The sequence below is a fragment of the Chenopodium album genome, chromosome 6 (assembly GCF_948465745.1).
Source record: "Chenopodium album chromosome 6, dcCheAlbu1.1, whole genome shotgun sequence".
NCBI lineage: Eukaryota > Viridiplantae > Streptophyta > Magnoliopsida > Caryophyllales > Amaranthaceae > Chenopodium > Chenopodium album.
In genome coordinates this window covers 75819671-75831445 of record NC_137839.1, presented here as the reverse complement: position 1 = coordinate 75831445, position 11775 = coordinate 75819671, and the positions used below count along the sequence as shown (strand labels likewise).

General features: G+C 34.9%; 2 protein-coding genes across 5 annotated transcripts; one reads left to right on the top strand and one right to left on the bottom strand.

The window, feature by feature from the left end:
• Positions 1–650: 650 nt before the first annotated feature.
• Positions 651–3385, bottom strand: LOC145636358 (DAG protein, chloroplastic-like). The gene is made up of 5 exons (XM_081687897.1): positions 2975–3385; positions 1603–1700; positions 1435–1500; positions 1166–1345; positions 651–973 (listed from the first exon to the last, which is right to left on the bottom strand). The coding sequence occupies exons 1-4, from the start codon at positions 3340–3342 to the stop codon at positions 1170–1172; spliced, it is 708 nt and encodes a 235-aa protein (XP_081544023.1). The 5' UTR covers positions 3343–3385; the 3' UTR covers positions 651–973; positions 1166–1169.
• A 2606-nt stretch (positions 3386–5991) lies between these two features.
• Positions 5992–11357, top strand: LOC145636357 (uncharacterized). Of its 4 annotated transcripts, none has more exons than XM_081687894.1 (6): positions 5992–6118; positions 6295–8364; positions 8532–8649; positions 8748–8769; positions 9390–9495; positions 10771–11357. In XM_081687894.1, exon 2 carries the CDS (start codon positions 6329–6331, stop codon positions 7970–7972), a length of 1644 nt encoding a protein of 547 aa, XP_081544020.1. In that variant the 5' UTR covers positions 5992–6118; positions 6295–6328; the 3' UTR covers positions 7973–8364; positions 8532–8649; positions 8748–8769; positions 9390–9495; positions 10771–11357. The 4 variants fall into 4 exon arrangements, with proteins under 4 accessions (XP_081544020.1, XP_081544019.1, XP_081544018.1 ...); XM_081687893.1 differs by having other exon boundaries at positions 8748–9090; positions 9393–9495; XM_081687892.1 differs by having other exon boundaries at positions 8748–9090.
• Positions 11358–11775: the final 418 nt, after the last annotated feature.

The following is an 11775-nucleotide window of genomic DNA, read 5'->3' as shown; positions in this document are numbered from 1 at the left end:
TATTTAATTTTGATTTTCCCTTGCAATCAACCAAACTCCACAATCTTATTATAATTCGCCTTCTTATAAAATCTCATGCAAAAGACAAATGATATTTTTATTTGAAATCAAGTAGTTTAAATTGTGATAATTCAAGTTATTCCTTTATTGTTAAGGTGTACTAATTAGATTTGTTATCAGTGTGAACTCACAATTTTCATTAGACCAAAAACAAGTTTTCAAATATTTTCTCCACCTTTTATTTATTTTATTAGACAAAACATGTTTTTCACACTTCTCAATCCATAATTATTGAGGTTTGTGCAGTATAAGTATTTTGAAAATTGAAAAAAAAAAAAAAAACTTGATTTTTTATAGTCAAATCTAAAAATGGCTTAATGTGTAGCTAATATTTTGAGTATGGGCTATAATTTAGCCCAACCCAATACTACCAAAGGTGGAATGAATTTTTACCCAGCCCAGTCTATGATCAGCTATACTACCTGCCTAGCATGAGACTAAAACAACAAGATCAGAGCTAAGTATACAGAGCGAGGACAGATATTGCATACATCCTCCCTCGTGTTTGTCAAAGGCTCAATGCCATAAGACTGCGTGGGAGACGGTAACTAAAGTGGTCATATGCCTGATGTACAACCACAAATGACTAATGATGAAAACATGCTTTAGTCTATAACAAAATGTACAGTCTATTTGACAGCAAACAAGTGCAAAGAGCTATCACAAAATTCTTGTAGCACCGTCAAAGAGACTCCTACATGTCATACTCTTACATCAATGGCTCTGATTCTATAAATGGACTACTTTGCAAGCTTTATGGCCTTACAATAAAAGGCTGTTCATGTTGCAATACACCCTCACCATATAAGCAGTGTAAAGCTATACTTGACCATGCACGCATGACTGCTCATCGACATTCAGCAAGATGCAACCAATCTCTCCATAAGCTATGTCATTTCACATTATAGCCAACCTAGATCAAAGATTATATTTGAACCATTAAACAACAGTTGTCAATCATACTAGAAGTAGTTCATAAACAGGAGGTAGGATTAAGACTATAATTGTCAATCAAACACATATTCAAGTGATTCTTTCCCACATGCATAAAAACTTCTTCAAAATTCATAGACAGATAGGATCATAGACAATTTCACTTCCTAACCTTATCAGGAGGCTGATTCAGAGGGTGCACTTTCTTGTTTTGATTTTCTAGGAGCAGTTCCAGGGGGACCATCTCGCCGTCTTTCATACCTTCTACTCTCATATTTAGAAGTATTGCGTTGTTTAGGTTGATATGTGGGATACTTGCAAGGAATAATCTCACCATTGATATACTTGTCCCCTGAGACAAACATTTCAAGGAAGTGAGAAAACTTGTCACTGTATAGACACAAACAAAAAATTCCTCATAAATCAGAATAGGGTGTGTACCTCCATAATCCTTGTTTTTAACATCTATGTAAGAATCAGGCAACACCCACAGAACTCCTGGCAATCCTGCAGATCATGAAGGGTTGAATACTTAGCTAATTAACAATAGCTTCAAAGTTTCTCATGCACTACAGGGGAACATAAAATTTTCAATATTGCAACATTTACCCTTGAATTTTTCAGATGTTTCTTCATCTACTGTACATTGGAAACCAGTGTAGGTTGTGGTACTAAAAGCATACATGTTCTTCTTTGCCTCTTCCATGCTGGAACGTCATAAAGGAAACAGTCAATCAACAGTCTTATCAGACTAGTAAAATCATATATGTATGTAAAGCAAAAACTTCAGAAATCTTATTTGTTGCATTTGAAAACCCCACTACCAAATTCGCAATAGGCAGGGCCCTAGTTAGACTTATTCTTGTATTTTGGCTTATTTGAAACCCCCCACTAGCAAGCCAATCCTTCTTAAATGTATTCAACATTTCGGCTAAAACGGTACAGGCAATTGTTTCATAATTCCTTTAACAATAAGAAAGCCTTATGCTCACAACATAAATTCACTACAAAAGACATCACCACTAGTCCACAGTTTGGCAACATAAAAGGGTAACACCTCTCAAGCTCTCATATAATTTTTCCATCCACCATTCGAAACAAAGAGAACAAGCAAACTACATTATACTCACCAGCAGCAACTTCTTCACCAAACTGAATTTAAAACCACATGATTACTTAACTATCAATTGTCTTCTCTACAAAGTCTTTGGTTAGTTAACCAAAGCTAACCTCCTCCCACTCTTCCATATTACACATCATTCCCCATCACAAGTCTCACAACCATAAAATGGCAACCAATTCATTCTTATAATGCATGATTATTACATACTACTCTTGTCTTATATTACTCGCCTCATTTTCCTTTTTTGGGTGTCCTAATTTACTTGCTTAATTTCCTTTATAGGAATTTTCTCCTCAACTTTTTCACTTGCATAAGTAATTTTTTCTCTTTATGAGTAGAAAGCAACTACAATTCAATTGAATTTCACTTAAATTGAACCTGACATCCAAAGGCACATAGTTTCTCCTCAAAATAAACATCTAGGCCCAAAATGAGCAGAACATTCATGGTCTAGCAACTCCAACTCTATTAAATTCCATAAGCATATCAACCAAATCCGAACTGAAAAAAGGCACATGATTTTTCCAAACAATCAACATAAAGGTCTAATTTCAGCTAAAAGAACAAAGCTTACACAAGATATTTACCATTATATCTTCTCAAAACCATTAGAACAATCATGGTCTAGCAACTCCATATTTATTGAATACCATAAACATTCAATCAAACCCAAAACCCAAAAAGTATAATAATTTCTGCTAATAACCTACACAAATGAGATATTGAACTTTTCCCAAACAACAATTATACTGTATTACCCACTACAACTTTCCCCAAACAACAATTAGATTACCAACTCAAATTTCAATTAAAACCCAGAAATTCAATCAAATTAAACAATAAATGAAAGAAACAAACCTCCCCAAAACAGTAGCAAGAGTATTGAGATAAGTATCAATCATTTGTTCCCTAGTAGGAGCAGGGTCTTTAGGAAACTCCATAACAATCAACCAATGGTTATAGTCACAGCCAGGTAACATTATCGTTTCCCTCTGCTCACCATTGTTGCTGTTGCTTCTCTTAGAAGAGTAATCCCCATCAACAGCAGCCCTAATTGCGAAGCTTCTGGAATGTGGGGTGGTTTGATTTGGGTTCCATGATTGTGGGCGAAGAGAGAGGAGAGAGATTGAGGGGTGATGAGGAGAAGTAATAGAGGGTTTAAGGGGTTGTGATGAAGGGATAATTGGAAGGGTTTTGGGGAGGAGAGAGAATGAGAGTGTTGCCATTGTTGAAGGTTGTAGGAAGTATGAAGTGATAAGGTGAAACTTGCAATGAAACTATCAAAGGGGGTTTTGTGGGATTTTTGTAAGTGTGGGGGTAAAGTTGTCCAAATGGGGAAGTTTTTAACCATAATTTTGTTTTCGGGTCTAAATAAGACATTGGATGGACAAGAGCATTACAAATTACAAATGCAGGAAGAAACGATATTACGAAGTATAAGAGTATAAGACTAAGGGCCTATTCATCTTAGCTTAATTTCAATTCAGTTGTTTCTCTCATAAAATATTCATTTTAATTTAGTTCAATTCAGTTCAATTTAGCTCGATCAGTAAATTAGAACAAACCCTAAGATCCTATGCTTTGTCTAGAGTTCAAACTCATTACGTTTATGGATTATTGTGTTATTTTTTTCTATGACATAAATTAGTTGTTTTTACTAAATGTTGTTTTTATATTTTTTTATTTTTAAAACTCGAATACGATAATAGTTTATTTGTTGTTTATGGAAGCTCACTTAGGAAAAATAAATGTTACAGAGTACTTAAATTTACATCTAAATAATGTTATATAAAATTATTAAATAACTCATTGTGTATAATGGTAATGAACATTTTGGGCTTGTGTTTGATAAATGGCTTTTCATTGGTTTTTTGATTGGCTTTTGGCTTTTTTATTTGGTCAAACATCTAAAATTTGTGTTTGGTAAATGGCTTTTCCAGCCAGCTGAAAAGCTGGCTTTTAAGCCAAAATGAAAAAGCTACTTGGAGTAGCTTTTGGCTTTTGACTTTTGGCTAAGTTACTAATAATATCCTATAGCCAATTTTACCAAGCATGTATTTAGACTAATAAAAAGTCAAACAGTCAACAAATAAGCCAATACAAACAGCTAGTCAAACCAGCCAATCAAACCAGCCGACAGCCAACAGTCAGCAGCGCCAAACAAGGCCTTTGTCATACACAAATTATTAGATGTGGCTGGCCACATCGCGTGGCCAACCATTATATGGATTACTTCGTTAGTTTATTAGGAGTTACTTAATCAGTTAAAGGAGTTGCTATGTCAGTGTTATAGGGTTACTTAATTCGATTTTAGGGTTATTCGATCATTATTGCAAGGATTTTTTTGATCAGTGCTATAAAGTTATTTTGTTCTTTTATAAGTGACCACACGATATGGTCACGCCTGACCCAACAACAACATTACCCGCCCCGTGACCTAAAGTCCCGACTCGTCTGGCTAAACTGGCTGAACCAAATTGCAAAACACTCAGAAATTAATTTTCCAGTTTTCTGGGTCGAATAACATTTTCACCCTTCTACACTAGAGAGTAGACTGAAGATACATTACCCGAAAAAGGGAGCTGGGAAAACATCAAATTACTCCTTCATCACCCATAATTATTTTCTACGGTATGTTTCTCTTCTAGTACTACCCAGTAAAATCTGTTATGCTTTAATTAGTTTGATCTTTGATGTGTGTAAAATTTATAGACTTTGTTCATGGATTATCTTCAATTGGGTTAATTTTTTGAAATTTGATTAAATTGTGCATATTTTTGGTGTGATTCTCCTTCAATTTGATATTGTAAAAATCTAAATTTGCTTAAATTCGAAACTTTGAATTGGGGTGGAATTCATTGACTTGGGTAATTTCATGCTGATTTGGGGACGAATTTCATGAATATTCAGTTTCTTTGAAGTTTATAGTTATTGAACTAATGCCAATAGACAGGCATTAAAGTTTATTTAAATTTACAAACATTTACATAGAATATTTGTATTTTTGAATTGAAGATTTTATAAATGATTAGTTGAATCCCAAGATGCAGTTATGTGCTATACTGTCGTTTTTCAAAGTTTCAATCTTTTCATAGTCCAATGATTTGAAGATTTTGAGCCACTACCTAGTACCTGGTTGATATTCCAATCCATAGATATGACAGATAATGTAAAAGAAATCATTTGTCAATGTTGTATGGAAGAGATGATCAGGATGAGAGTGACTATTTGAAAACAACTATATACATTCCGTTTCTAAATAATAGGCTACATTTGATTTGAGGACATCGTTTAGAGTCATAGCTAAAACGCCATTACGAGTACTATCTTTCGCCGTTTATCATCATTACGATGTTCTTTTGCCATTTATCATCATTACGATGTGAGTGTAGTCTTTATTACAATTCTTAGTCACAGTTATCAATGGTAGTGTACTAGTGTGTGAAAGTTCAAATTGTAACATACTAATTTATAGGTGGCCTGTAATTTGGGATAGACTAAAATAGAAACATTGTATATTACCTAGGAACAAAGGAAGTAACAATGTGCACTAAAGGTGTTGCTGATTTATTTTGGTGAAAGATCAGTATTTTGTTTGCAAACAAGCTTAGATGATAGATCCTACTCTTGAGAGTAATTTATAAAAGCTGAAAAGAGGCGAATAAAAGGTGCCGCAGTGCTCCTCTGAACTGTCTGAAGCCACTGTCAAAATTTTATGTTGAGATGTTATTAGTCATTGCCAACTTTTGAGTGCCAATTGTGTCAATTTTTTTAGGTTATTTTTTTGAAATATTGTTTTCAGGTTTTAATTACTCAAGCTCCACTTTTTCTGTAAGATGCTTGTTTTTCATATGTATGCTCTGGACTTCATCAACTTGAATTTCAAATCAAGATCCTTATGCGATGAGAGGGATGGAAGTTGCTAATTGAAGCACACTCAGTCCCTGCCTCTTTCAGGCTCTCAGCTAATGATTCTCCCTTCTGGTTCTGAAGATTATGCAGGTTAATGCCTTCTCAGCATAGCTCTTTGCTTAGTTTTCAAATAAAACATTTCTTCCTTTGTAGGTTTTTTAAATGTGCATCGTTTTGGTTGATTTAAATGCAATTTATAAAAAGTATATTTATAGAAATTTAGAACCTTCCTCAAGTAATAGTTATTATTGTCATGTTGTTTTCAGAGGCTGCACCTTGATGGGTTGCTGATATATCATTATGGTCGTGATGGTTTCTGTTTTCCGCCATAGGGTTCTTACTATCACTAATATCTTTCTTTCAATTGGCAAACCCACCAAGCGCCTATTCAGCCATCAGTTAGTGGTCGATGACCCGAATCGTAAAGTGGCAAGTTCTCTCTGTGATTCTCTCCGTGAAGGCTTGAATTGGGATTCCTTGAGCAGAAAATATGATTCAGCGAGTTTGGATGATCCTATTATTGAGAAAGTACTTCTTGAATTCAAGGAACCCATTGAGGCAAAACGAGCTCTGAACTTTTTTCATTGGGTTGCACATAACAACAAGATTGGCCATGGACTTAAGCATTACTGCATCACCATTCATATTTTAGCTCGTGCACGTTTAGTAAATGACGCCCGCAGTTTGTTAGAATCCATTTTGCTGAGATATGATGAGATTGAGGTGAATAGTTCTTTGAGATTTCATATAGTTGATATGCTACTGGATACTTACAAGATAACCAACTCATGCCCATTTGTGTTTGACTTGTTGGTGCAATCTTATAGCAAGTTAAGGATGTATAATGCTGCCTTTGATGTTTGTTGTTACTTGGACGAGTGCGGATTCTCTTTGAGTCTCGTCACCTTCAACACTTTGCTTCATGTCATACAAAAATCACCAGATGGCAGCAATCTGATATGGGAGGTTTATGGCCATATGATTCAGAAAAGAACAAACCCAAATGATGCAACATTAAGAATAATGATCAATGCTTTGTGTAAGGCAGGAGAGCTGCAGAAATATATGGACATAGTATTTAGAATTCATGGCAAAGGGTGCTCTCCTATGGTGGCTGTGAACACTAGTTTGGTTTTCAGGATGTTAGGGGAGGGGAGAATTGAGAAAGGACTTGTTTTACTGAAAAGGCTGTTACAGAATAAGCTGCTGCTTGATGATGTTTCTTACTCATTGGTTGTTTATGCTAGACTAAGAAGCGGAGAACTAGACTTGGCACGAGAAGTGTATGAACAAATGCTGAGTAGCGGTTTTCTTCCCAATTCATTTATTTATACTCTTTTTGTTGGAGGCTATTGTGAGGAGGGAATGGTTGAAGAGGCGCTGAAATTGATGGATGAAATGGTAAACTTGGGGCTAAAGCCATATGATGATACTTATAATTCTCTTATAATGGCTTGTGCTAATGTAGGGGCCTTAGGGGACAGTTATCGACTTTGTGAAGAAATGTCCGAAAAAGGTTTTCTCCCTAGTACTACAGCTTTTAATGAGATGGTAGGAAAGCTATGTCAATCAGGAAATATGAAGCAGGCCAATGATATACTAACTGTTTTGATGGAGAAAGGGTATTTGCCCGATGAAACAACATTCCTTCATCTGATTGATGGCTATGGAAGAGAGAGCAACTTTCAGGAGGTTCTGAAATTATACTATGAAATGGAATTTAGGTCATTGTCTCCTGGATTACCAGTCTTCACATCACTGATCAAGACTTTGTGTAAATGCAGAAAGCTGGAAAAAGCAGATAAGTATTTGACCATCATGAAAAAACAGTCGCTTAACCCAACCATATGCATATATGAATCACTGATATCTGCTCACCTTGAAAATGGCAATACAGAAAGGGCTCATCATCTTTACCACGAGATGATTCAGATTGAGGCTTAATCAACTATTGGCCTTCAGTTTGCTGAATTATTTTTCAGTTTTTCATGTCTTGCCCACTTGGAGGTTGCTAAAAACTTACAAACCCATCAACATCTTTTGTTTTCCTCTGCTTATTTATGCATTACTGGAAGCAAAAAATATTGACAGGAGAGGCTTTTTCCATGTGCAAATGTCAAATGATATGACTGAGACCTGAGTTTTCAGATGGGTCGGCTGGCCCTTAGTGCTTGTCAAGGACGTTAACAGATGGTATCTGTGTTTTTTCCCCTCATCTTTTCACGAGTCGAATTGTATGTCATATACTAGTATGAACAGTAAAGATTGCGGTTAGTGTTTGTGATCACAGAATTGCTCATTGGGCCCGGATAGTGAAGTTTATTAGAGCCTTAGAGGTATTCACTTGCATAATTTGAGATAATCTCAATATTTGTCATTGTCATAGCATTAACTATTTTCTTTTGCATGTTGCTAGTCAACATGATTGATTCATGCCTATTACGTCATTTGGCAAATCATAGTTTATGTTACAATACATTCGTGGCAATAATCTTTGGTGTAGGTGCTTTTTTATTGGATATGACGGTTTTACTTAGATGATCAAAGGAAAGGATATGATAGTGAAAGTGACACCAAACTGGCAATCACATCAGTTTGACACCGAGGAACTATATGTTGAGGTGATATCCTGGACTCCAGGTCTGGCATTTTGTTCTAACTGGTTTCAAACAACTGTACACATATACTAATATTTGAAAAGAATTGTTTTCATTTACAGATGTGCTTGGATGACACTCAATGTGAGCTTTGTACATGTTTGTCATTGTGCTTTCCTTCAACGTTGCTGTAATCGTGGTTTGAATAATGAAACTTGTTCTGCCCTTCTGCTCTTAAGTCTTAAGTGCCCTTCAGATTTTCTCTTTTCCTTTTCCCCCTCTTTTACACCAAATGATGATGCGTTTTAAACTTTTGTGCCTTTTGCTATGTGAAAAGGTAGAATTCGCAAAAATACATCTCTGTGAGTTTACATTTGTTTTCGGTCATTCCAAGCATTTTCTCCGTACCTTAAAACTTATGTTGCAAAGGATGGAAAAATTCATGATAATCAGTATCTATGATAGGTAATTGTTACCATCATTCCTTTGTTTTTGTCAGTGATATCCATTTCTATCTCCTTTTATATTTAGCTCGTGGACTTAATCTTAACTAACGTAGAGAAATGTGTTGTTTTGCATGTGTATTACACCATTCGAAGCATAACCTCATATTATATATCCTGAAATACTATGCTGTAGTGAAAGTCAAGGTTCATGATGAATAGTATCCAAGTTATGTTGTTTGCTTGCTTGTTCAGTTACCTAATATACTTTTGCAATCACACTTCACTAGCAATAATCCAATTCTAATTTTTGTTGTGCAGCAGGGGAGGTCGGAATTAAAATAATACCCTGTAAAGTATTGTTGCTGCGCCAACCCGGAGCAAAAGACATTATACTGGTCAGCATTAGTGGGCTTTCAGGTTCTAGGTAAAATTTTTAAATCTTGGTTTTCATCCTTATTTTCCATTTATCTGTGCCCTTGTTGTTTATATTTGACCTTAAGCATGATTTGCTTTTTGGCTATGCATCTGTGTTTTTGAGCTGAAACTATTTTTACCCTTTTATTGATTTAAACAATTTAATTAATAACTTTGTTAAGTCTCATAATTTTTATTTTCTATTCCACCGTCCAGCTTGACTTACGATCTAAATGATTACATGCATCAAATCTGAGGCACCGATTTTATCTCTGTTCTGCTTTTGCGCTTGCTTTCTCTTTAGATTATTTTGATGGAAATTTATCAACCACCATAGAATTCTTATTTAGTATATATCAGACAAGTAATCATTCTCTTTGAAGCTTTTTTTAAAACATTTCAGTAAATTTAGAATATACAGAGAATTTAGCTGTGGGACAAAATCTAATAATATGTTGTGTTTTTGTTGAATATCCTCTTAAAGTAATTAAGATCACATGTACATGTTCCAACAGTTGACCACTTCAATTCGAGTAGCCACCGAGTAGTAAACAATGTTGCATGCAACTACGAAATTAGATCCGGCTGTATAGTCCGAAGATGTAGACCGGGGAAAATAGTACACTTTTGAGTTAGTTTATATCAATAAGAAAAGAGAAGCATGTTTTCATTTTTTTTTTTTACAACTTTTTTATAAATACAATTTCATTTTACTGGCGTTTTTATTTCCTTGATTTATTTTTGCATTAGTTCTCAACTTCTCATCACTGACTTTATCATTGCAATTATCTTTCATATTTGGACTTGATGTATCATAAAATATGAGATCTACTCACATAATTTGAATGGATTGAGAGTGAGGAATAGTTGGTTAGAGCTTTCCTCCTGAATTTAGGAGTTCCGTCCTTGAACACCCTACCTAAGTCTTTACATACGCGGAGTATAATCTTTATAAGTCTGTTTCACAAGAGTTTAGATATTTCCATCGTAAGATGGAGATTTTGCTTGTAGATTTCTATAAGAAGCTGGTTCATAATCTTGATAAATGCAAATTAATTTCATGTCAGATAGAAAGAATTTTCGATTGATATTAACATTTCTTTGAGGTTTTCTCCTTCCATTATATTATGATAAATGTTTAGAACTAACCAACTTGCTTAATTCTCTTACTGTATAAGTTCATTATTGGATGCCAGATTAACCTTGTATTCTTCTTGCTCTCATCCGAATGTTACGCCTTGTTAGCAGGATTTAGAACTGATGTTAACTTTTATCGGTGTTGCAGTCAATAAAGAGTCAAGATGAAAGAGAAGTACTAGTTAAGGGGTTCAACTGCTGCCCTTACAATATTCATTTTGCTAGTGGCAACGTTAAACAAAACTTGCAAAGTACAATTCTTCAGCCATCATAATCGACTGAGTCCTTTGTGCATCATGTGGTCATGTTGTGTGTTTTTTTGCGAAGGGGACCATTTGAATAATTGAATATGATATACTCGTAGAAGTTTGCGAGGAGGTAATTGATCTTTCGCTAGTTAAGGTTTCTTATAGTATGAAGCTGTTTGACTTCTGCGTAAACAATACCGGAGTACTATGCCTTTTATCGAAATAAAAGAGTCACTATGGACATAAATGTAGACGGGATTCAATCTCATGTGTTTGGCTCCAACTTCTTGATACAACAAACTATCTAATGCTCTATCAAGAATGCCAACTACATCGAGTAAGGTGAAACTCCTATCAACTATACCAAATATTACTCGTATGGAGTCCGGTTCTTTATGTATATTCACATATTGTATTCTTTTAATGCTGGTAGTCATTGAGCGGTTAGAATGCCAGTTTACAGGTAATAATTTATAATTGACCAAATTGAATACGTTACACGGTTATAGTGCTCTACTTCTCTTGCAGCTAAGCCATTAATGTAATACTAAATTAAAGGTCAATTGTCAACTTTTCTCACTTAATGCAACCGTGTGGACGCATAAATTTGATCACCTCTAGGCATCCACCCTGCCATAGGCAATTGTACACTGGCAAAAACCCGAAAATTTTAGGGTCTTGAACACAACCTCTCAACCCAAAAACTAACATAAATCAAAAACTAACTTGAACTAAAACTCGACCCTATTTGAAACCGATCCATTTAGCATGTCTCAGCACGAGCCATATAGAAATATTGAGAAGTTGTTAAAATACTAGTTCTAATTCATCAAATTTTGTCTCCTAAATCCAAACAAGCTTAGATTGATTGTGATTTAATTATATAAAATGACTACATAGGATAT